Source organism: Micrasema longulum, unplaced genomic scaffold (assembly GCF_059751315.1).
Source record: "Micrasema longulum isolate JH-2025_06_02 unplaced genomic scaffold, ASM5975131v1 h1tg000429l, whole genome shotgun sequence".
Classification (NCBI taxonomy): Eukaryota; Metazoa; Arthropoda; class Insecta; order Trichoptera; family Brachycentridae; genus Micrasema; species Micrasema longulum.
The window spans coordinates 305,003-327,084 of record NW_028277629.1 but is presented as its reverse complement, the minus strand read 5'-3'; the positions used below and the strand labels follow the sequence as shown (position 1 = coordinate 327,084).

The following is a 22,082-nucleotide window of genomic DNA, read 5'->3' as shown; positions in this document are numbered from 1 at the left end:
TCATTCGCTACTTAGAGAATACGGAGTAAGATGATCAGTCATACGTTTAGGTGACAATATGGTAAAATATTGTAGTAAAAACACACTTTAGTAAAAAGTATTTTATTTTACTCTTCCCACGATTCGCATTCAGACCGGTACCTTAATGTGCCTAACCATTACACTATGAAGCGAATCACTCACCAATATGCTAACTCTAACCGGGTTGTGGCCCGTGGCTAGTGTTGCGGACTCACGGATCAGAGGTCCGCGGTTCGAACCCCACTCTACCCCAACTTGATTTCCACTTTCTAATAATAAGTTGTTAACAACTCGTTGAAAATGGCGCCAAAATGAAAATATTTGGGTAAATCCTAAGCGCAAATATTTATTTTCCAAAAAAGCCCCATCATAATACTTAGCTCATTCGGTTTCGGGGTTTTCGCCTCTACAAATATATCGAGCCATAATCGGCAGAACAACGTAAGCGACAAATAGTGAATTGTGCAGGAGAAGGTTTTTTAAAAATTTTTGTTCCATTTATATATTTTTTAATAATTCGATAAATTCGATTTTTAATGGTTGGTACTGAAGTATTGGCAGTAATTTCAATGACATCCAAATTGTTTAAACACCTTCAGCTTTTAAGATAGTGGCGATAAAGCTGTTTTGACTATAACTCTGACTGTTTTGTGAGCCTACATTGCCTACATCGCCTACATTGTCGTCGGTCACGTTGTTTTGCTTAGCTTCAAAATAATATGTCAACATTTTTTTATTTTTTTTAAAGCGGGGAATGATGCGAAGTAATACAAAGAAAACTATAAATGGCCAAATATTTGGTTTATTTGTAAATATTGTTTTATTTTATTATTATAGTTCTTGCCTTCCGACCTAGATATAAATCAATAACAGATGAGAGCTAGAACAGACAGAGCGCATGGACGGTATGAAATCGAGCCCATATTTACGTCATTAAAAAATGGACTTTTTGAGGTTCCTAAATACTTTTCAAATGTAAACAATTTCGAAGGGCTGGATTACAACCCGTCCTGCACCTACTGAGCGCTTGTACGGTTGAAATTCCAGACTCTATTTATGAATGTATGATTATAGGTCACCTGCTCTTCTGTTGCGTCACCAGCGTCACCGGTGGTTGCTGTCCGTTGCTGGGCTCTTGCAGTCCCCCCACCAGCGCGTTGCTCCTCCCCCTCTTTCTCCGCCTTGTCTTCTTTCTCGTGTATGACGCAAGTAACACCCCCTTCCGCGCGTCAATCTTCTTCTGGTGGTTCTTGGCCAATATCTTCACGTTTATGCTGGCCGGGTCGAAACTGAACATTGAATCGTCGCGGTGTTCGTTGAGGTCTTTTTTCCTCTCCTAAAATATAAAACAAAAGAAAAATCGGTCAAAATCATTATTTGTGTTAGGGAAGAGTAGGGATAGTTGATCCATAGACATAGTTGCTCAAGTCATGTTGAAATAGTTATTCAGTAGATCAAAATTGCAATTTGTTCATTTTTCCCCTTTTGCAGCGTCTTTTGAAACTATTTTGTTACACTAAGGTAGGAGGATCCGTCTTACGTTTCAGGTGCTAGCCTAGGGCATATGAAATATTCTAGTTTAAAAACGCCTTTAAAATAAAAATTCTTGTCGATCATGTCGGGAATCGAACTCGAGACCTTTTGCTCAATAGGCAAACCCTCCGACCGTTTGACTACTAGGCAGGCAAAATTACGATAGTGACTTATAAAATATTTTATAAGTTAAATATTTCTAAGTTTAAATATAAATTCATAAAAAACCATTAAAATGTAGAAATTAGGAAGTTTTTAAAATAGCTGTACAAATGATTAAAACTAATTTATAATGTACTTTTAAAAACATGATATACTTGCATGTAATGAATTTAACTAATAGTGATAAGAACGTTTTGAAGTAAGATATTTTAAGAACGTTTTGAAGTCTTATTTTTAAGCTTAAAGGAGGCAAAAACCGTACCTTTAAAATTACATCAATTTAAGCAAAATGAAAATAAAAGGGAAAGATTGTTATTCAAAAAACAATTCGTATAATCTTTTTCCTCATCTACCACAATGCACAACTCTGCTCCGGAATATCTAAGGGAACTATGCATTCCAGATGAACTAGCTGACAGGCGTCTAACGCTTAGATCAGCTACGTCTACGGCGAGAAGAAAAGTTATTTTACCTCTACGCAAACAGCGCACTAAATTTAGTGAACGCGCATTTGCGGTCGCAGGCCCTATGGCATGGAATGCTCTCCCAGCAGAGGTGCGAGGCTGTGAAAGTGAAGTGATGTTTCGGAAAAAACTTAAAACCCACTTGTTCTCTAAATCATTTGAATAAATCCGTAGCATGTGACAACAAAATAAATTATTTTAATTTAATAACAAATTTAAAAGAATCAGTATGTAAAGCGCCCTTGAGGTATTTTGTTAGGAAAACGGCGCTATATAAGTTATCCATAATAATAATAATAATGGTGAATATTTCTTTGTTTGTTTAACTATCACTCCAATATAACTGTGACTTTGATCTTAAAGGGCCAATATCGTTAATTGCAATATTACAAGAGAGTAATTTTGCAGCGATTCGTAATGTTATAATGAATTTATCAATAACATTTTGAGTTTGTCCAAATTTTTGCAGACAAGGACTGGATTCAATTCCCTGGGGAGCTGCCTATATCAGCAGACACAAAAAAATCTCTGTTGTAGTCTGTTGTTATAATGAATTGTTTGACGAGTTTGATAACGAACAATTAATTGACATTGGCCCTTTTAAATCTGGCATTGGCCCTTTTAGATCCGAGCCACAGATAATTTGATAGCAATTTAATATAATCATGTATTTGAAATTATTTGTTACACCATTGATATTTTCAATGTGACGAAAATATAAAAGTAATAAGCATTAAGTATAGATTACCTCTTGCGTGATTTGAGATTCCTCTTCGTAGCTGAGGGCAACCACGGCGAGCATCAGGTTGATCAGGTAGAAGGAACCGAAAAAGACGACGACAGTGAAGAATGAAACGCTCATCGGACCGCACGAGGATAGAACCTGAAAACGAGGAATTTGTTTTAATAATACGGAAGAATAAGTAAAGAGAAAATAACCTATCATGCAAACTGATAACAGCAATAATTTAATGATTTCGTTCGCCTCGTAGTCCAGAAAGCCGTTGACACGTGAACAATACAATATTGTTTTGTTACAGGACTCGAACATCTACACAAATGTTTAATAATGAAATAAATAGGAACAACTTTGTTTTCAACCACTTATTTTTTATTTTTTCTACCAATTTTCTAATAATACGGCGTTAAAAACAAAGTTATTTTTATTTATTTTATTATAATTCTTTCTGTAATATTTCAGATTCATGTACATATTATTACTTTTAACTTTACCTTTATGTAATTATTTTCTGTCCCAAAATGAGTTTGTTATAGCTCCTGGGAGCAAAAAAAAAATTTGTAAGATTTAATAACAAAACATGTTTTTAAAATTGTCTTATAATAGCGTACATACTCCTAAATCTGACCGTCTGATTTCGGAATTTTTTTAATTTTCTGAATTTTTCGATAAAAGTTCAAAAAAAGTTCGCCTCGAAAAAAAAACAAGAAAACCGAACGAATAAAACAAAATGTTATATCGTAATTTCAATATACGAGTATTTAAAAAAATATGGCCAAAATATCAACAAATTTCAAAAATAACTTATATGTAGAAAATAATACTCATACAAAAATCTTTTTCAAAAAGCCAGATTGAGTTTTACTGACAACTTGATGGAAAAGCATCGAGCTATGTTTTGTGGAAGACGTTGTGTCGAAATTTTAATTTCCTCTTTTTGACAAAATCTCTCAATATTAATCATCGTTGGCGGCTGGATATATAAGCACGTACTCGTATAATATCATAATGTGAATATGTACACTATACTACCTCAGTACTTACGGAGCAGAAAGCAATTTCCGCTCATATCAATTTCGTAGAAAAAGAAAAGCGGATGTGTTTATTTATGGATATTCCTTATAGGAGCGAACAGCTCTTCCGGAAGTTGAGGAAACTGCTCGAATTACGCGATATAAAATAATTATTTCGGTAAGACGTCACAATCGATGGCGGTGTGCCGTTTCCGTAGACAGAGAATGCCTAAATTACCAATTGATTATTTAAATCTAAGGCCGTGTAAACGTCGCGTATGTAAGTTACCGACTCTTATAGGCACTCACCATATAACGAAATGGCTAAGACACCCGCTTTACTCACAAAGGATTGCCGGTGAGATCGCAAAAAAATAAAATGTAAATTTTCTCGTGCCTGGATGTTCTGTACAGTAAATCACCAATGTAATTGGGCCTTCCAGTTTACTGTGGCGTACTCGTAAAACATAAAAAATCTTATTAATATTTAAAGCATTAACTTTGTGGTAAATATTTGTAAAAAACCACTTACCGACTTTTCTATGTCTACCGGTTTCGAGACGTACCATTAAACCAACATGCAGGATCAGGTCAACAGGTAAAAAAGTGTTTATAGTTGTAGCGCTACTTAAAGGATGAGAATAATTTTAATAATAAATCTGTAAAATGAAATAAAGGAATGAATATTTTTTTTCTAAAGTTCCTAAAATTTAATGATTGATTCAGGATAAACCTTTTATTATGTCAGGAAATCAAAAAAAATTACAAATACACCTACAAAATTTTTGTAATTGTTATATATTTTTTAATTGAAAAAAAATAAAACAGTATATACAACGCATAAGGTTAAATCTGACAACTGACAGAAAGTTAGTGGATTAGGTCATGAATTTCAGATATCTGGGAGTAGAAATATCAAGTCACAGTGATTTGTGTACTAAAGTCCGAGAACAGGTCGACAGAGACTGGGTAGGGGTGTCTGGGAAATGTAATATGGAGAAATAAGGAAATGCGTATTAGAGGTGGTAAAAAAATCAAACAGTTATTCTTCTGAAAATGCTAAAACCGTTTCACAAAAAAATAACCAGTTTTTCTTTGGAAATAGCCGAAATCGTTACTATACTATAACTGTAAAGAAATTCATTTGAGTAGCGTAGCTCGTAACAAATAACAGTTAAATGAACTTTTGTGAAAGTATTCCAGCAATTGCTTGTAATATTTTTTGCCCACGCTGCTCTAAACTGTTATTTAGAGAGTTTCACAAAAGAGTTTTATTCGTGAAACAGTGACCGTTAATGCTCTAATTATGAAACACCCAAATGTATAGTATGAAATGAAAACCCTAATGTATAATAATGAAACACCCAAATGTAAACACCCAAATGTAAATAATAATGAAACACCCACAGCAAATGCTGAGAAGTTCCTGATTAGCCCACATTAATATATCCATTTGATCCCAATAGTTTAGATACATTTTAAGATATTTAATTGCAGAAAAATCCACTTTTTGAAATATAAACCTTGTAAATTATAAGCAAGGTAAATAATAAAGCAACTCCCATATAAAAAAAATATATATAAAAAAATGAAACACCCATCTCTGATGCGTACCGAAAGCGAGGTCAGGATATACAATACATGCGCGAGACCCATCATGACGTATGCTGTGAAAGCGCGGGCTGACACTGTTCGTATTGAAGGGCTACTCAGGGCTGCTGAAATGAAGGTCTTAAGGTCAATTATTGGAAAAATGCTCCGAGACCTAATTCATTATACTACTATTAGAGATACTGGTGAAGTTGAGGATATCGTGTGATGAAGCAGATCCAGAAGATTTCCAGGTACTGGAGGGACCATGTGCCATAGAAGAGATCCCAGCAGAATGCTCGTACGAGGTTTTCCAGTAATTTGAATTATTTAATACCAAAAACACGTACGACTTTTGCTCAGAAAAAATCCTCTTTTGTGGCCTCAAGAGTGTTCAATTTCCTGGAAGAACATATTAAGTTCTCCGAAACGAAAGCTATTTTGAGGAGAGGTGTACAAGAATGTTTTTTGTTTAAGGGAAGAGACCATTGCAGGAGACTGCTGAGAGATATTACATAGATTTACATACTATTAAACGTGTTGCCCAGATGTTTATTGAAATATATGTTTATGTAATAATTTTTTAACATAATTTTTGCTATTGTTTTATAATGTACATGCTTCCACTTTCCATTATGTTGTATCCCAACTCAACACCGAGCCCTTGGCCTCATAGAGTTTGGTATACGTTATTATTATTTTTTTGTAATATACATGTATTAGTATGAATAAAAATAAAAATTAATAATGAAATATGGACAAAATGAACAGCGACGGATTTGTGTACACTACAGCCAATGAAATCCCATCTACAATTACAACAAATTTTCTATAACACAGATCTTAGGATCTCTTGAAAGAAGAAGAAGAAGAAAATGTTTAAATGTTGAGATTAAAATAATTATTTTATTTGGTTCAAAGTTAAATTTTGCTTAGTAAGTATTTAGGGTATGTTTCAAAATTAAGTAAAATGTTTCCCTCGGCACAAGACGGTGAGTGAGGGAACACTCTTTATTTTCAAGAGCGAAAACTGTGAAAGAATAAATAAATATATTTTTAAAAAGTCGAAAACTTCCGGGCACGATGGCAACAAAAAAAATGATTATGGAAAACACATTTTCGAACAAAAAGTGAATTTAATTACCTGGTGTGTTTGTAATTCTGATTTCTACATAATGTCTTTATAATATAGAAACAGAATTTGAGTGAAAAATAAGCGAAAATCAGAGAGTTATGTAGGGTGGAGTTCGGGATTAATCAACCGTGGAATTTAATATCCGTTTCGCTCCGGTCAGTTGCAGATTTCATAACGTCCAATTTTAATTTAAGTGTAAAAAATTCAGCAATGTATTGATTATGTAAAAATGTTTGTAGACCGGCTGGATTACCTTCGTAGGGAGTTATTTAGATCTAAATATGTTGCGATAGAGAGGGAAAACATTTTGAGAAGGGATTATAGAAGTCTAGGGATTTACGGGGATCATAAGCCCTGTAAATGCCTAAACATCCATATTCCCTACTCAAAATGTTTTCTCTCTCTGTTGCAGAAAAATTAGAGAATAATTCGCTTCAAAATCGTTAATTCATTTTGCTCGATTCTAACAGTGCCGAGTTCATATTCAATATTGAACCGTAACCTTTCTTCATCAATTGAGCTATGTTATTGGCTAAAAATGAAAATAAACGCAAATTGAAATATTATAATAATAATAAACAGGTATTTTAAAAACGAGGCGGAGAACTGTTCGAGAAGAGAAAACTGAAGTCTAGTCATTTACAGGGCTTATGGCTTGTGCCGTTGGACGTCAAGCGATCACTTTACAGCCGTGTAATATTCACCATTCTGACTGTTTGTAAGTACTTACTCATGTCTTCAATTCAACTTTATATTCATGTAACGGGCGATCTAATTACGCTGCATTTGGTTTGCCAATGCAGTGCCCCATGCACCACTGGGTGTGGAAAATGGTGATCAGTTTTACCCCGCTGGCACAGAGGTTATGAAAAATTACAGGGAATCGAACCCAAGACCTCAGACATGGTAGACGAACACGTTATCTACTAGATGACGAGACGAACTAACCTCCAGTCAATAAGATTTTAACCAGTAGCTCAATCACAAATAACTATCGACGTGCTTAAAAACATGCTAAGCATTTGAGCGATCACAATGAACATGTTTAAGTTATCGCAGTCATAAGTCAACGCGTGTGTAATTTCTAAGTCAACGCTCGTGTCGGTTCATTGGCGAAAAATCGGCGTTTACTATAAAAAATAATACAATATAGGAGTAACTAATACAAAAAAGTGGAAATTAAATTACAATTACTATGGCGACTGCTTTTCTTGACATTTGGTTTGCCAGCCGCTGGCTCAATGCTATAAACAGCCTGACAAATAATATATAAAAATAGCAGATTTGGAATATTTTCCATATTTACACCGGTGAAATTCAAATATGTGATTGCGCAGCAGGATTATGCGTCGCGAAACGTAAATATGTATTTTGATATTTAAGGTTGTAGTCTGGTAAAACGAACGCAAAATTAGGATTAGGGCCCTTATATACTAAAATATGTCAATATATTTTTTTTTTTTTAAAGTATTACTGAAGGCATAATTTTAAGTAGAACTAAAGGAAAATGTATGTTATTTAAAATGCTTGTATTTCTTTTCGAAATCAAAAAAATTTAATTTGGCCTAGGCCACTTTCATGTTCAATTTATTATCTTTAAATTATTTAAAAAAAAAATAGTTCAATACTCGGTCTTTATTGAGAACCCAGGATACCTAAGTTTAGTCTAAATATGAAATGGCGTAATCTGCCGGTCTATAAGTAATTATATTTTAGTAACATAAAACTCTCAAGTATATTTTTAAACAGAAATACCTTTAAAAAATATTTTTTCATATAATTTATGTTTTTTCATTATTTTATTATTGTAATAATAAAACATTTGTTTTAAAATGGCAAAATCGTATGATTTCCTAATTTTGCGTTCGTTTTACCAGCTACAGCCTTAATATTAGGTGTTCACGGATGTTCCGTTGTGATCGCGAATACGATAAACAACCATGGTGAGGAATTTGTTATCACGTCTATAGTTATTTGTGATTGAGCTACTGAGAATGGAAGCGATCGAGTCGAAAACATTCGACTAGGGTTCTAGTTCTAGGTATTTCATAAAAAAAACCTTTTTTATTCTGCCCGGGCATAATATAGGTAATAAAATCCTAAAAACGCCTAGACCTTCTTACTCCCCTCTCTAAAAAGTTTTAGAACAGTTTCTACCTGTTACAACTTCGCCGACGACACAGCAGAGAAGTACAAAACTACAACTCGACATAAATAGCTTCTGCTATCTACTATGGGGAATAAGTTCAGCGAAATTGTGTTCGGAGAAACAGGAAAGTTGAGGGCGATGAGAGATAAGATAGGACAATGATGCGTGGGTCTGAGAATGAGAGAACCAAATGAGTGTAAGATGCGATCTTGCTAACTTTAGATTATTTTCTGTTCTACGCTTTATCTAGTCTCGTTTTTATCTTCACGAGAAACGTAATAAGGTTACTAGAAAACTTGCGAAGTAATTTAATCAATCACGTGTTGAGTATTAAAGTATTATTTATACTCTCTTTTAAAGATTCTTTGTATTTTTCAATACACACTATATTTTTAAACACAGTTTTATCTTATATTTCTTTATGCTGTATTTTTTAAATGTTATGTTGTTTATAAACACGTGTTTTGTAAATAATCTTATATTTGTAAAATAGCTCTGGAATTTTAGGTTTTTAACAGAAAATGTTTCATAACCAGCTGATTCTAAATGTGGTACTTAATTATTACTCAAAACTCCCCACTTCTCCAACGCTTGCGTTTTGAGATATTTCATCATACAGGATGTTCGGTCCATATTTAAAACCATTATAACTTTTAAACGCAAGCAGTTAGAAGAATTTGCAGTAAAGCGTTTTAATAAAAAAAAATATGGTTTAATTTATTACAAATATCGGTTGAAAGAGCGGCGGTGTTTCGCTATCGAGGCGTAATTAAAATACGATTTTTGCTTACTGCGACCGCGGCGCTATATTTGCGGGATAAGTTACGTGCCTTGAATAAAAAAACGCGAAATTGATTTGACAGATAAAAGGTTTCAGAAACAGCTGTAAACAGTTGTCGCCAAAGCCAAGCTTCATCTGTACCGTCTGCGTCTGATGAAAAAGTCTAGCGCGGAAGTGATTTGAAAGCCTCATGGCACGGTGGTCCCGCCGTAGGTCACAGCCTTCCAATATTCATGTCTAAATTATGATGTGTCACTGCAGGTAATTAGTGAACTATAAATAAGTTTGTGTAACTTCGAAACAGTTAGGAATTACATAATTATAACGTGGTGTTTTTATTTTAAATTTAACAAAAAAATAAACAAATCAAATAAACTTTCAATGTTAACAATACCGGAAATCAAACCCGGGACCTCATATCCAGATCTAATATTAGTCTAAACAAAAATATGAAATTGATTTAACGATTAAAAGATTAAAGGTGTAAATTAATATTTTGAAAATCAATAATTATTTCAAAGAAATACTTATATTTTAATACGAATTTCAAATCACTATAATATAAAAAAATGTATAACAGTAAATTATAATGTTTGTAAGTATACGGAAATTTCATGTTCTCTGAATATTGTTAATTAAATTTTAATTGTTTCACAAATCATTTTTATATGTCTGAATTGATGTAAAAATTTTTTTTTTTACGATTTTATAACCAAAACCGTTATTATAAACCGTGGTTTTTCTTTCTAATTACACCTCTAAAATAACATTTTTTCTTTGAGAGCGAAATAAATTTCCTCCGTAAACCGAGCCAACGAGGACTTAAATGGACCCTTTCATGGTTACTGAAAACAGATTACAGGAAAAAAATAATTTCAGGCTTAACGTTTGGAATGGCAAACATCTTCAAAGGTTGGTGAGGAAATTTGTCTCAGAAATTTAATCATTATACTACAAATACAAAAGTAAATCAGATGACCACAGTCGGGAAACATCACTTTTTTACAATTTTTAATCAATATGGGTCGTCATTTACAAACTGAAATTGATAATGAGTATGTAAATGATGGAACAAATACACACAACTTGAACTAGTTTTCCTTGTGAGACTTTCAATTTTTGTGCCTAAAGCTAAGATTTTCTACTGTTTTCGACCATATTTAGGTACGATTATCTGTGTTCACTACTGTTCACGTCTTATAAATATAAATAATTATTTGTGTATAGTTGTAAAATCCTCGGCCTGGATCCTTAAATACTCCAGGCGCGAGTGTTCACTTTTTATAGGTTTTATAATTAACAAGTAAAAACTCTTATTATTTAAAAAAAATAATTCGATGTGCAAGTTTAATATGATCACAGTACAATGATAAGTGACTCGCTGGGAAGGCAAACCCGAATGATAGAGCCGGCCGGTTTCCGCTTCGCGCCGCTCGCAACTTACTCGTACGTATCGTACACTTAATATAAAGGTGCTTATACACCAACATATAATGCATACAGTAGTAAACTCTACTTCTTTTTATTAGCGTAAATATTGAAAAAATATTTTTATTTTTTAACATATACCAGTAGTTACGCCCACAATATTCCTTGTTTGCCTGTTTCGCGCCCTCAAATAAACAAGGTTGAATTCAAATACACACATTTTAATTTTCAATTAGAAAAACCTTGATATTTCAAACTAGTATTTTTAAAATATCGTGGTCGAGATTAAGCTGATAAACCTGGTTGGGCTTAACCGAGTTTAAGCTGGAATGATATTTTCTTGATGTTTAAATAAACGGTATGATGCACAAAGCTTTAAAAATGTCACTTCAATAAGCGAGAGTGGCCTAAATTCTACCATCTTGCAGCTCATTCCAAATACGACAGTATACGAGCAGAAATTTTCCAAATACGACATGTGGTGTGGTTAGTATTTTTTATTGATTTTATTTTATTAAAGATAATTGATCAAATTTGACCTTTTCACTATAAACATTGAATTGAAGAAGTTAAATAAATGTAAAAGTCAAAAGTCGGGTTGTGGTTCCGTGGCTAGCGTTGCGGACTCACGGATCAGAGGTCCGAGGTTCGAGCCCCACTCTACTCCAACTTGATTTCCATTTTCTAATACTGAGCTATTTACAACTCGTTTGAAAATGGCCACCAAAATTGAAATAATTGGGCAAATTACCAGAGCGCTAATGTTTCATACATAAAAAATAATAATAATAAAAAAAAACAATCGACATATTACACTGCAAATACCATATTTTTATCAGACTTTTAATTTTATCTTTCAATTTAAACTTTTTAATTTTTAATTTTATTTTTAATTTTAATTTTAATTTTAATTTTAATTTTAATTTTAATTTTAATTTTAATTTTAATTTTAATTTTAATTTTAATTTTAATTTTAATTTTAATTTTAATTTTAATTTTAATTTTAATTTTAATTTTAATTTTAATTTTAATTTTAATTTTAATTTTAATTTTAATTTTAATTTTAGTTTAATTTTAATTTTAATTTTAATTTTAATTTTAATTTTAATTTTAATTTTAATTTTAATTTTAATTTTAATTTTAATTTTAATTTTAATGTTAATTTTAATTTTAATTTTAATTTTAATTTTAATTTTAATTTTAATTTTAATTTTAATTTTAATTTTAATTTTAATTTTAATTTTAATTTTAAAGTTCATTGAAGCAGAGAGAGAGGGGAGGAAAGTAGAGTTGGAGCTATACAATGTTTTCTCCCTTTTATGTATTTTTTATTTAATATTTATATTTTGTAAATTTATTTTTTAGAATTTGATTATTTTTCCCATCTCCTCCTGCATTCATAATAAATTAGTGTGAAATCTGTAATTAATCTAACTTTTTTAATTGTTCTTTTTTACCTTGTATTTATGTAAAAACTGTATGATTTCCTTAATAAATAAATAAATAAAAATAACATGTCAAAGAACAGAAATAACATTCTTGCCTTAAATGTGTAGGTACGTCCAGAATGTAGGTACATAATTTAAGTGAATAAAAAGCATTAAGAAAGAATGAGCATTATTTTACGATAAACAAAAAAAGGCATCAAATTAAAAATTGATAAAAAAACTATTGTTACAGTACTGCTTACCGAAGAAATAAAATAATTATTGAAGAAAGTTTAATCAGTTGTAAACCATGATTTATCTAAATATTTTAATATTAGAGAAAATATTATACTGTCCTTGGCAGGAAATCAATTATGTAAATGATTCGGTTGGGTTTCAATAGTTAAACTGATTTAAATTAATCACATTAAGTCGGTAGGATAGTCAAGGGACAATTAAAGGAGTATAGCTGACAGAACTGTCAATATTGACGGTGATCCTCAGCGTTGAGGGAACGACCGAAAAGTCGGGCAAGATATGCGCATGCGGAACCTCTTTTGCGGTTTCTAAATAAAATTGTACGAAAATGAATTTGAACATTAATTTGACGATGAATCGGGTTGCGGTCCCGTGGCTAGTGTTGCGAACTCATGGATCAGAGGTCAAAGGTCAGAGGTTAGAACCCCACATTATTCCAACATGATTCCATTTTCTAATATTGAGTTATTTACAACTCGTTGAAAATGGTCAACAAAATTGAAATATTTGGGTAAATTATAAAAACGGTTATATTTCTTTGAAAAAATGCGTAATAGTTATATAATTATACTATTTGTTAAGAATTCTCTACATCGTTCTTTTACTCAGTGAGCGAATAATATATGATAGTGATAGTGAATAATCTTTGTTATGATTTTTGAAAGTTTAATTGTAGTCATGTTAAATTTTTAATAACATTTAGGTACAATAAACTAATTTAATCCAGAAATGATTTTTATGCAAGGAAACCTATGCATCATCATTATTTTTTTACTTTACTTTTTTTATACTGTACTGCGTAGAACGTATCCCCCCGTGAAAAAAAGATTTTATAGTATAGAATGTATAGATAGCATGAAGCTCCAACGAGGACAAGAAACATATGAAAGATGTAAACGTAATAAAATGTTTAAAAGTTACCATGTTGTAGACGTTCTCCCAGTAGTCCAAGGTGATGAGTTGGAAGGTGGTGAGCATAGACCAGAGGAAGTTGTCAAAGTTGGTGTAGCCGTGGTTGGGGTTGGGTCCGATACAGAGGCACGTGTAGTTCCGGGGGCAGTGGCGCGCCCCCGTCAGGTTGCCGCATATCACGGGGTCCCCCGCCAGGTTGTATATCCAGTTGTTCTCTTCGCTTATCCACCTGGAAGAAGAAGATTCGAGAAATTCTTCAATTTGTCGATCGACGTCCACACCCACCGGATGCCCGGTCATAAAAGAAGCCCCGTTCCTAAGAGACGAATTATTAAATCTGAGATGAAAGTCAACATTTTATACAAATAGGGGCAGGTTGGTTATGGTTATAAATAAGAAATGGATAACATTTTAAAGTTCACGGTAGTCCAGGTGTCACTGAAATAAACAGTAAGCTGGAAGAGAGACACCAGAGATGGTACGGGCACATAAGACGGAGATCACCAGACTATTCGGTAAATCAGGCAATATCTTTGGATCATCTTCAAAAGGTATCCAAAAAAAGACTAAAAAGCTTCAACGCTCCAAAATCTCGCAAAGAAACGACCTAGATCAAAGCGACAACAAGAATCGAAAAATATACAGTCTGAGAACGAGAAGAGCCGACCCCGACAGCTTATCCAGGCAATGAGTGTGGGCAGTTCCAGAAAGAAAAAGACGGGGCTGGAATTTTAACTGCTAATTGTAGCTGCAACATGTGTTGTAATTTAGCTTCCACGTGCTATTTTAATCCTGAGAAAATATTTATAGGCAGTGGCAGTATTTGATAAGAACTGTTGCTTAAAAAAAGGCCACAGCTGACTATCACGCCAAAATAGAACAATGATAGAAAGTAGTCGCTAGAGCTATTATTAATTAAGGGGCAATCGTCCAAAAAGGTAAACTAGATACAATTTTTGATATAAAATCGAATTTACAAACATAAAAGACGAAACAAAAACAACAGAGCATTGATAAAACATTCAACGACATCGAGACAAGATCTGGACTACTTATTTAGGGCTCTATATAGTGGTAGACTTAAATTAAAAGAGACCAAATCTGCTTCTGAGTTTACAGTACGACAAAAACGGGAGATTGATGCATTCAGGCTACGGTTTGTTCTCTGCTGATCGAGGAACAGCGCTTAATTTTTTTTATAAAAATGGGAATAATTTTTAAGTGGAATGAGAATTATGATGGTGACATTAAAAGTCCAAATATAAACGAAAGCCCACGGAGTTCCGTAAATTTAATATTGATAGCTAAAAATGAGGAATAATTGCCATACTTTATTGTTGATGTTGCAATAGTGACGCACCGACAGAGCTAAAATTTAACGAATACTTCACTATCAAGAAATATCTAATTGTACGAGTATTATGTGTGGCTATTGCCAATTATTAAGAGCTCGTAAAACGATTAATTTTAATTTAATTAATGCAATAAACTAAACATTGACGGGGAAAATATAGATGAAGTAAAATATTTAGGGGTAATAATAAGCTATAATTTGCATCACATTTTGAGTACATCAACAACAAAATTTCTAAAAAGTTAGGATTTTAAAAAAGAATAAGTAAAAATCTCAGTTTAAATACAAGTAATCTAATTTTCAACGAAATGGTTTTGCCGCATTCCAATTATTGTTTTAGTGTTCTCTTTCTGAGCACTGAGAATGAATACGTCACGAAAAAAGCTTAGAATAGGGGAATGAGGACAATATTGAGATGTGGCAGATATACAAACATTCAACATATGTTACTGAAATGTACTGAACACGCTTTCGGTAAAGCAAAGCGTAATTCATATTTAAATTAAAAATAAATTATTGTTCGAATACATGTTTTGTGATGTTCGGCGTAATAACGAAATCGCTACCCTACGAAAGGAGGAGAAGGTTTCTGACTCCCTAAAACAAGAATCCAGGCAACTCAAAACAATCTGTATCATAAAGGACTTCAAGATGTACAATGAGTTGCCAAAATATATTAGGGATGCTGGGTCTATCGCATCGTTTCGTGGGTTGACGGTGAATTTTGTTAAAAACAAGCATCCACATAGGTAGATAGAGTGTTATCGGAAAGCGTCTGGATTTTATAACAACGTATTGTTTTTGAAATTATTGTTGTACATATATTGTTTATTAGTTGGGGTATAACAAGGTGTTCTTTACATCACATTACATTACATGAAATACATTACATTACAAATACTCTTTCGCATTTATCTTTCAACGTCGATGTTACGCGCTAATTAAAAATAGTTAAACTTCTGAAAAAAAGACACTATTTTGCTTGATGGTCATTTAAGGCGAGACATGTTAACAAATTAGTGACTTAACCTTGATTTTTTTCGCTTTGCCCGTCCGCACCACTTTGACGTCCTATAATAATTGTGGAAGGCAACGCCTGAAAACAATTTTCCAATTTTTATACTTCTTCTTTTACCAGCTAGTTAATTCAACAATGTTTGAGTATGTCCAAATGTTTGCAGACTGGCTGGATTTCCTCCCTAGGGAGTTATTTATATTGAAATTTATTTCAACAGGGAGGAAAAACATTTTCGAGAAGGGAATATGGAAGTCTAGGCATCGGTTCAGCCGGATAAATCTCACCCACGTGATAAAAATTTCAGCTTTTTTGCTTCACAAATGTCAACAGATGGAAGAATTGAGGAAATGTGGAAGTTCAAACATGGGCAAAATGGGTGAATGTTACACAGTGTGTAATGTGGCCACTTAAACCAACCAACGACAGATCATAAGCCCTGTTTTTTTTTTTTTTTAATAAATATTTGCGTTCTTATGATTTACCCAAATATTTAATTTTGAGGGCCATTTTCAACGAGTTGTAAATAACTCACTATTAGAAAATGGAATCAAGTTGGGGTAAAGTGGGATTCGAACCACGGAACTTTGGTCCGTGAGTCCGAGACACTAGCCACAAGACGACAACCCGATTATTGTTAATGCCTAGACTTCCGTATTTCCTTCTCCAAAATGTTTTCCATCCCTGCATTTATTTGTGAAAACAAATTACATTAAAAATTATACATTATATAAACCAAATTCAATTGGAGAACATAATTCAAATAGAAAACTAAAATAAAGATAAGATACAAATCCACTTTTTATGAAGAGAAAACTAAATATGGCGGCCTCCGTGGTGTAGTGGTCAAGACGCTTGACTCACAGACGGAAGGTTCCGGGTTCGATTCCCGGTGAGAACCCAAAAAATTAAATGTGATTTTTCTCAAGCCTGGGTGTTCTGTGATGTAATTCACCGCTGTAATTGGGCCTCCTGGCCTGTTGTGGTGCAAAAATAAAAAAAAATAAAAAAATATCGAGTGCACTTCATTCAACGCCATCTTTCAACTGACTGATTCGTCCCCAAATGCTCGCGCGCTGTTATAATACGCCCCTCTGGACGCAACGGTCGCGCGTATTACGCACGGGAGAATCGCAGCGAATTAGCCCTTTCTGGACATGCTCTTAAGGGAAATTTTAAATAAAACACCGAAGAACTCCAATATAACTCTTATATCACTCAAATTATTTTCATGTACGCATCTTTCATAAGATTTGATTAATAATTATAATTTTCTGATCAAGCGAAGTGGGATGAGATGGGATAAAAATATTAAAAGAGGTGAGGTTATTCGATTTCTTTGTTAAGCTTTTCCAAAAGCCCATGCATGATAAAAAAAGGAAATGATTTCCCCGGATTCCCAATCTCCCCTTTTCAGGAGAAAACAGAATGAAAAGTTATTAGTTTGATTTCCTATTTCTGTGTTTTCAGGAGCGTCTGCAAGTTGTTGGGAGTTACTATTTGTAGCCATTTTCTTATTCCCCTGTATTCAAAAGCAAACATTCAGAATGTATACAAAAGTATACATATTCGAATGCCTGTTTCTCTTTTTTCACGCTGTACGTATTTAGGAATAATATTATTTGTTCGATGAATTATTCCGGTGTTTTCAGTTAGAATTTGTATAAAAAGTAATTAATTTAAATCCCCGTTTTTTAGAACACTGAATTTGTGAGTATTTGTTGTATTTTTTCTATCAAGCTTTTTAAGAAGTATATTGTATGCGCAAGGAATAAATTTGCACAAATCAACATGAATTATTTTGGGCAATTTGAAAGAGAAACGCTTTGGGAGTATTAGGGAGGATTATTGAGATTCTTAAGTTACATCATGGAAAATATTTCTGTTCAATAAGAAAATAAATATAATTTTTATTAATATTAAATTTTGTAATTATTTTACACTTAAACAACGAGATTACTAAAAAAGGACAATTAAAATATGTCAATATTTTTATTCAATTCAGTCTCTCTCAAAGCACGAGAGGAATATAACTGAAAATATAATTAAAAATGTTTTGAGTATGTCCAAATGTTTATTGACAGGCTGGATTTCCTCCCTCGGCAGTAATTTAAATCTGAATTTGTTACAAAAAAGAAGAAAACAAAAAAGAAAAACATTTTTGAGAAGGAATATGGACTTGTGACATTTAAGCTGGATTAATTGGCCACCTTTACACTGTGTAACAATCACCATTCTATCCATGTTTAAACATCCACATTTTCTTAACTCTTCTCCCTGTCTATGAAATGTTTTCAATCTCTGTCGCAACTAATTTAGATCTAAATAACTCCATTGTATCGAAAACCAGCTTGTCTACAAACATTTGGATATCCTGAAAACATTGTTGATCAAACTAATTGGTTAAGAAAAAATATAAGCATAGGAAAATTGTTTTCATGCGTCGCCTCGTGGGTGAATTGATTCAGCCGGATGAAGGTTTTAGCTTTTTTATTTCACGAAAGTCAACAGATTGAAGAGTTGGGGAAATGTGGATATTAAAACGTGTAAAATAGCCACTTAAACCAGCAATTGACAGGTTACAAGCCCTGTAAATGCCTAGACTTCCATATTCCCCTCTAAAAAATATTTTCCTTCTCTGTTGCAACAAATTAAGATGAAAATATAATTACTTATATGTTATATACGGCAAGTCCAGAAAGAAAGAGTACTGTTTGGCTCTTGTGCTATGAATGTTTTTTTTTTACGAAAATTGGCAACACTGATTGGTAGTGGGGGGTTTCTTGAACACAACGAACAATAGGGATGCTCGTTAGTACCAAAACTTGCCTCGTAGTGTTCGTTTCTGTGAAAGATGTCAATAAGAAATCCCGGCAAGTGCGAGGTGCGCGCCGTCATAAGGTTCCTTCTTGCGGGAGGAAAAACCCTACCGAAATTTTTGCACGGATCAAAACTGTTTATGTGACTCTCAATTGTGACTGGTGATGAAATATGGGTGGGTCATTACACCCCTTAGACAAAAAAACGGTCATCACAATGGCGGCACACTAGTTCCCCATCTGCCAAAAAATACAAGACCTCAACTTCGGCCAAAAAATCGTGGCATCCGTGATTTGGGACCGAAAAGAGATAATTTTGATTTTTTCTTGCCTCAAGGGGAGACGATTACTACAGCATGATACTGTGAGACAAAACAAACGGAGGGGAACGTTGACAAAGGGAGTGTGTTTGTTGCACGACAACGCCCGCCCGCACACGGCTAACGCCACCAAGGCGCGTTATAATTCGTTTGGTTGGGACATTTCTAACCATCCTGCATACCCCCCTGACTTTGCATTCTAACCGATGACGAGGTGAAAGAAGAGGTTTCGAAGTGGACGAAGGAGATGGCGAGAGACGCAGGGCATCAAAAAGCTTGTGCCACGAATTACAACCTGCATATAACGGGAAGATGACTACTTGGAAAAATAAGTAATATATAAACAAACAATGTACTGTATTTAAATACAAAAATTGAGTACTCTCGTTGATTACTTTCGGTATATGCATTTTATATTTAATTATCTCCTCGTGCAAATGCAATTTTTAATATGTGCGGCATTAACATGGTGAAACAATTTAATTTCACGAAAACTGTAATCACGTAACTCTCGGATCTTGTTCTTGGATTTGATAAACTTCTGCAAGTAATTGAGTCCCCAGATAATCTTGTGACTGTTGATAAATATCATCCCCCGTTAAATATTTACCTTAACTTAATTACTCAAGAAAGTCCCGATTCTATTACTGAGTTTTGTAATTTCAAGAAAGCAGAGCCATTAAAATCGGGAACATGTTGATATTTTTGACAAAAGAGATTTACAAATCAAAAAATGTCTAGAATTTCACTTTTTACTTTAAATTTGTGTTTAAATTTGTGTGTATGATATTTAGTTTTCTCTTCATAAAAAGTGGATATGTGTCTTATCTTTATTTTAGTTTTCTATTTGAATTATGTTCTCCAATTGAATTTGGTTTATACAATGTATAATTTTTAATGTTATTTGTTTTCACAAATAAATGCAGGGATGGAAAACATTTTGGAGAAGGAAATACGGAAGTCTAGGCATTAACAATAATCGGATTGTCGTCCTGTGGCTAGTGTCTCGGACTCACGGACCAAAGTTCCGTGGTTCGAATCCCACTTTACCCCAACTTGATTCCATTTTCTAATAGTGAGTTATTTACAACTCGTTGAAAATGGCCCTCAAAATTAAATATTTAGGTAAATCATAAGAACGCAAATATTTATTTAAAAAAAAAAAAACAGGGCTTATGATCTGTCGTTGGTTGCTTTAAGTGGCCATTTTACACACTTTATAACACACACCATTTTGTCAATATTTGAACATCCATATTTCTTCGACTCTTCCATCTGGTGGTTTAAGTGAAGTTAAAGAGCTGAAACCTTCATTTTTGCGAAGAGATTTATCTGATGGCAACGCCTGGCAACAACTTTCCAGTTTTTAAACTTCTTCTTGGACCAGTCGGTATTATTACAATATTTTTAATTTAACTAAATGTTTGAAGACAAAAGACTAGGTTTTACCTTCTAAAGAGTCATTAAAATTAACAAATTACAACATAATGTCTCTCTTGGGGGTTAAATCCATTATTTTGTCTAAAAACATTGGGACAAACTCAAATATTGTAAGAAATTGTTTTATTTTAATTTAACATTACGTCAACCAACTTTTCTACCAATTCACTCGAGTGCCTAAAATTATATATCCATTGAATCTTCACATTCGTTTGAAAATGTCCTAACAAGGGGAAACAATTGTCACAGAAATGTTTGTTTTTATATTGTAAAAATAAAATTAAGTATTCAGTAGACTCAAATTAGTGTTTGATTTTTATATTGAAAGTTTAAAGTTTTTACTTCTTCAAATATGGATACATCTATGATTAAGCAGACAACCGCACTGGATTGGTAAAAATAAAACATCATTCACAAATTCGACTAGGCAATCAATGGGCAATGTGTTAGAATAATCTCTCCAAAATCGATTGCAATACGGTGGAAAAGCTCATTTCATCCATAATTCAGGCACGGTATCTGGATGAGAAAATGATGTTACACGCCAAAAATTCAATAATAAAATGTTACATTGAGATCAAAGGAGGTCATGTTAAATATTTATTTGTGGTGTTTTGTACTAACACACGTCCTTGTACTTTTTATTTTGTTTCACTGTTCGGCACTGTAGCTATTATAATAACAAGTTTACATCAAAATCTAAGAGGTTGCGTTTTGTACTTAAATGAGCTCGTAATATCAGCAACAGTTTAAATACCCGGATCAACCGAATCACTAAAATACTTGTTGTATTTCTATATCTTTATGGCCACCGTCCGTCTTCAAAAGACGATGGTGATGTATACTTAATTTGAAGACTGGGAAAAATAGCTTTTCCGGTGACTGTATAGTCCTATACGGGACCAGCACAGTCAGCCACATTTCTCACACTTCCAGGTTGTGGGCTTCTCACACTCCAGTAGGTAGCTGCCTTCCTCGCAGTCTTTTAAGCCTCAGACTTTCCATCCAGAGGTCGTCGTGTGCCGCTTTTCCCTCCTTTACGGCTTCACTCCACACATCTCTTACCCCGGCGAGATCTTCCCGAGGATCAGCGTCAATGCAAAAAGTCTTCATGTCGCGTTTACAGACATCTTTAAATCGCAATCGCTGACCACCGTGGGATCTTTTAGCGTCACAAAGCTCTCCATACATAATATCTTTCGGTGTTCGGCCATCCTTCATTCGACTCACATGACCGAGCCATCGCAGGCGTCTTTCTTTTAAGATCGCCATCGCCGAAGACATCCGAGTGCGGGTTAGTAAATCTGCATTTGTCACTTTGTTCTGCCACGTCACGCCAAGAATACGCCGCAAACACCGCGAATGAAAAGCGTTGATTTTCCTTTCTCGGTGTCTGTAAGTTGGCCAGGTTTCACCGCTGTATAGGATTTTTTTGTATTATCGTATAGCTGCAAAGAAACGTATTTCTCAAATGAAACAAAGAAAAATACCACATATTTTTACTTAGTCGATTTAGTTTTGT

General features: G+C 33.6%; 1 protein-coding gene across 1 annotated transcript in view; it reads right to left on the bottom strand.

Moving 5' to 3' along the window:
* Positions 1-22,082, bottom strand: part of NaCP60E (Na channel protein 60E) — a 213,991-nt gene that overhangs the window by 39,338 nt on the left and 152,571 nt on the right. Inside the window, exons 4-6 of the mRNA XM_088226406.1 lie at positions 13,622-13,841; positions 2,929-3,063; positions 1,101-1,357 (exon numbers count right to left, since the gene is read on the bottom strand). Of these exons, the coding sequence (XP_088082532.1) occupies positions 1,101-1,357; positions 2,929-3,063; positions 13,622-13,841 (612 nt within the window). The remainder of the gene's footprint in view (positions 1-1,100; positions 1,358-2,928; positions 3,064-13,621; positions 13,842-22,082) is intronic.